Source organism: Musa acuminata, chromosome BXJ2-6, assembly GCF_036884655.1.
Source record: "Musa acuminata AAA Group cultivar baxijiao chromosome BXJ2-6, Cavendish_Baxijiao_AAA, whole genome shotgun sequence".
Classification (NCBI taxonomy): domain Eukaryota; kingdom Viridiplantae; phylum Streptophyta; class Magnoliopsida; order Zingiberales; family Musaceae; genus Musa; species Musa acuminata.
Window position 1 is genome coordinate 15467965 of NC_088343.1, and position 4536 is coordinate 15472500.

The window sequence follows — 4536 nt, forward strand, 5'->3', positions numbered from 1 at the left end:
TTTCGCTTTTTACAGAGACTATTTTCTTGTATCAAAATCTAATCATTAATCGTAAAAAGTATAATCCCAGGATATAATTTTATCAATTATAAATAATATATATGTTTGAATTTTAAATCAAGTTTTTCTACTTTAGTACTTAAAAATATAAGCTTTTAGATGAAATGATAGTAATTATCATAACGATGGATCGAAGTGCCGACAACATAAATCAATAGATCGTCACCGAGACGGCGGAGGACAAATTAGATTCGACATCAAACATCTTTCGATCTCAGAGAGAAGTTCCATTAATCTGGATGAATATCTATGCGTCGGTACAAGCGACTCTATTTGGGTCCCCAGCAGTCCCAGTAGACGAGCTTGGACAAGGACGCCTCCGTGCGCTTGGCTCTCTCCGCGGCTCCCTCCCCGCCTCTCCTCCACTGATCCATGGCGGAGGAGACTCGCGTGGCCCGAGAGATGGAGGCCACGCTGCGCTTGGCTCGCTGGTGGAGCGACCTGAGAGCGTAGTTCCACCGGCACAGCCCTAACTGATCCTTGAGCGCCTCCACCGCCGCCACGCTCGCGGCGATCACCAGCGAAGCCTTGCTCGCTGAAGCCATGTTTACGGACTTGGATCTGCCTCTCAGAGTTCGACGGGGAGTGACAGCGCAGATGCCAGACTCTCTCTCTCTCTCTCTCTCTATATATATATATATATATATATATATATATATGTATATATATAACACCCCCGGAGAAGAAACTGCGGATGAGACGCTGATGGTTTCTGACCTGCCAGAATACGGGGGGCTAAGTTGAGAGAGAGAAATTATTGGCTCGGCGGTGGTCCAGAAGCAGGAAACGTAATCATTCATGAAGCGAAGCGAAGCGAGAAGCCAGTAAAATGGTTGGTTTGGGTCACGGCAGGCTCAACGATGGGTTAGGATGGGACATGTGGCTTTTAATATGTCAGAAAATAAGTGAGTCAGACCATTCACCATATCACCTGAAATCTTGATAGGAAAAAGTCTCTACCAATTAAGGATGATCGAAAGAATATTTATTTAACTATACATAATTACAGATCCCAAGCAGCGTTGAGAAGACATTTAAAATATATATTAAGAACCCAATACATATTAAAAAAAATCATATGTGATACGTGATATGTTAAAAAAATATATCATTCACGTTTTTATCAATATGACGTGACCCTGATATATATATATATATATATATATTCCTTTCGAGATAAAAATATCATGCTCCCGAACGTTACTTACACAATGATCAAAGTTGGAAGAGGCTTTCCGAGCTTATCCTCTTACGCTTAAGTTAGTCCCGAAGTCAAACTTTTATGGGTGTATATTTTTTATTTCAATGCACTTCTATCTAAAGTGAGGGTGTGTTTTTATATCTGACCTTGAAAATATAATTATATCTGACCTAGAGTTGAGGGTGTGTTTCAATAGGTCTAATTCAACCCTAGTTCAGGCCCAATGAACTCCTAATCAAGTTGGTATGATCACGCTCGAAAATTAACTTAATTAGACACTTAAACAATTTTGATTAAGTCATAATAATTATAATCATGAAACCTATGTTGTTCGACATGTCATCTATTCATCCGGTACTTCGTCCGAACCTTTGATACATTATCTTTTCCTTTGATATATTATCCGATCCATCGGCATGTTGACCTCACGCAACATTCGATCTTCTTAACGCAATGTCTGATCCTTCCGGCCTGATACCCAAACTTTGACATAATTCTCACGCAATGCCTGATTTCCTTTGATATAATTCTCCTGCTTCAACAATTTACCTTTCCGTGATCTAAGTTTTTCCTGTGTTACTTATTTTAAATGCTTATTAGTTCATAAATACATCAATTGATTTCATCATCAAAATTCGAGATTCAACGATCTCATCCTTTTTTATGATGAGAACAAATTGATAATAAAACTTTAACCATACTCCCCTATCTATATATGCTATTTTAAAATCAATAAAGTTGAATTAAAAAAAAGAATGATAATCTTTTAATGCTAGTCTTGAATTCAAATCGAAATAATTTTAATCATAAATCATAATGACTAATCATTTTAGTTAACATTTCAAAATGATCATTACACAAGACATCATCGTCATAAGTTAAAATATCATAATTCATCATCATAAGTTAAAATATCATAATTTTTCATCATTTTAGTACAATAGACTTCTCCCTCTTTATCATTAACAAAAAAAAAAATGTAAGTTTTTACTTCTCTTTCCTTTTAAAAAAGAAAAGAAGGATATCATGATGCTATTTCTCTTCATTTGCATTAATGTGTCAATTGTACAACTATTTTGATATCACATAAATATATTAATATTTATTTATAAATAACGAGAAATCAAGAGATTAATTTGATGATAAGATATATAAGTTATGAATTTATAAATAATAAAAAATCAAGATAATGATCCTTAAATGAATCTCTTTATAAAAAATCATATGAGAAGAATTCATGCTTTTGAAAGATTTCATGCCTAATTCTTTTCTAATAAAATTGAATTGTTCCTCATGCCTAATTCTTTTATAATAAAATCAAATTGTTCCTCATGATTTAGTAAAAATATCTACTAATTAATATTTTATGTCAATGAAATCCAAAAATCAATGAACATGATTCCTAATAAAATAATATTTAATATCAATAATTTATTTAAAAATTATAAATTGATTAACCAGTTAATAGATTTTGCAACAATTCAATTAGATAGATCCGAATGTTCCAATTTGAACTATTTTTTGTTAACCAAACTGAATAAAAATAATAATAATTCAATTCAATTCAACCCTTATCGGTTCGAACGTTTAAACACCCTGTTATGCTTGCAATACAAGCACCATAAACATAATCACATGAAATAAGGATCCTCTTGGTGCCGACAATGTCCAAGGAGTTGAACATTGCAAGTTTCAAAGAACGGTTTAAAACGCCAAAATAACCTTAACAGACAAGCTCAAGACCAAAGCCTTGATCTTATCATAAAAACTTCAATGATAGTTAGCTGGATAACAATGTCGTGTCGGTTTCTAAAACCGACGCTACCGGTGTACCCTTCCGATATATATCATAAGGGTACACCAATATCGGAATCGTGCTTGTGAACTGCCTTCAGGAATCGTGCTTTATATCCAACTCCTACAAATTTATGAAATGAGATATATATATGTATACATATATATATACATATATATATATACACATAAAACTAACAAAAGAAAATTCATGCATTTGATTTCAACTTTAAGCATGACCAGGACTAAATCCCATACATTTGACCTCAGCCACATAGATATTCCCACCATTAAACTAGCAACTTAGTAACATAAACAATTACTTGAATATGTCCAAAAAAATTTAGTGAATATCATATTCAGAAAAGCATAAGATTAAATGTTAATGAAAGCCAGAAAAAGAGGATACTTCAACGTGTTATAAATACAAACGGATGCTGCTGGCAGTTCCTTTTATCACACAAGCAGACACATAAATCACACAAAGACAAATTTGAATGGCGAAAACGCCAGATCATATGGTCATTGGTAGAATTTTCTGACTTGTGATGTGAGGCTTAATCTCCCAAGAAGTCATCTCTTCTGCTTCTCTAGGCAGAACAAAGGACAGTGAGATTTCTCTGATCATCAAGTCACCACAGAAAGGGCACTCATTTGCTATAGCATCATCCAACTGTGACCGTAGCTGTTTTATCAAATTAACTACATGTCAGCTCAGTTGTTATAGAAGCAACAAATCAAAGTTCAAAGTATACCAACTTTATCAAGAGGTGTCATGCTTGTGATAGATTCATCATTTGCGGAAACACTTGAATCATTTGTTGCCTTCTCTCCGAGTAAGCTGAGCTTCTTTTGAATGCCTAGTATATATTCAGCCTAAGCCAGCATATGATTTGTGGTTAGAACTCAGAAAAACTGAAGAGTGAGCTAAATTGTGGTTGTTTAAAACTAACAAATGCAAAGGAGGCTGTTAAATAGACATTCAAATGGCTGTATGAGCCATCAGGATTTATACAGCCATTTCCTGGTAATAATTCCTTCAAATTCTTGCTAAGAGTCCTGATGTCAGATTACTGAGCCTTCTCTCAGATGACTGACATGGTAGCTAAACAACACAATGAGACTAAACACAAACAAAATGGCTAACTTGTCACTTACTTGAGTTTCACTTGTGCACTCAGTCACATGACGAATTAGACATTGCGCATGGAAGGCGTGACCACAGGGGAAAACATAGAAAGGGGCCATAGGTCCAATTGATGTATAGCCTCTAGCCAGCCGAGGTGCCCCTCCAGCAGTTAATATTTTACGTTTGCAAACCTAATAATCAAATCAGAGAAAGATTAGATGCAATGTGAAAAGTAGTAGAACACTTTAAGGTGGCCAATCTACTCTTAAAAATAAAATGAGTTGAAGCTAGTCAAAAGTGGTTTTATGTTCCACACAATACACATTGCAATAAATAAACCATTCAAGCCTTG

At 34.8% G+C, this 4536-nt stretch overlaps 1 protein-coding gene across 1 annotated transcript in view; it reads right to left on the bottom strand.

Moving 5' to 3' along the window:
- Positions 1-3345: 3345 nt before the first annotated feature.
- LOC135615082 (vacuolar sorting protein 18-like) overlaps positions 3346-4536 on the bottom strand; it is a 30045-nt gene continuing 28854 nt past the window's right edge. Inside the window, exons 21-23 of the mRNA XM_065113120.1 lie at positions 4214-4375; positions 3815-3931; positions 3346-3740 (exon numbers count right to left, since the gene is read on the bottom strand). Coding sequence (XP_064969192.1) covers positions 3570-3740; positions 3815-3931; positions 4214-4375 — 450 coding nt within the window. The 3' untranslated portion in view covers positions 3346-3569. The remainder of the gene's footprint in view (positions 3741-3814; positions 3932-4213; positions 4376-4536) is intronic.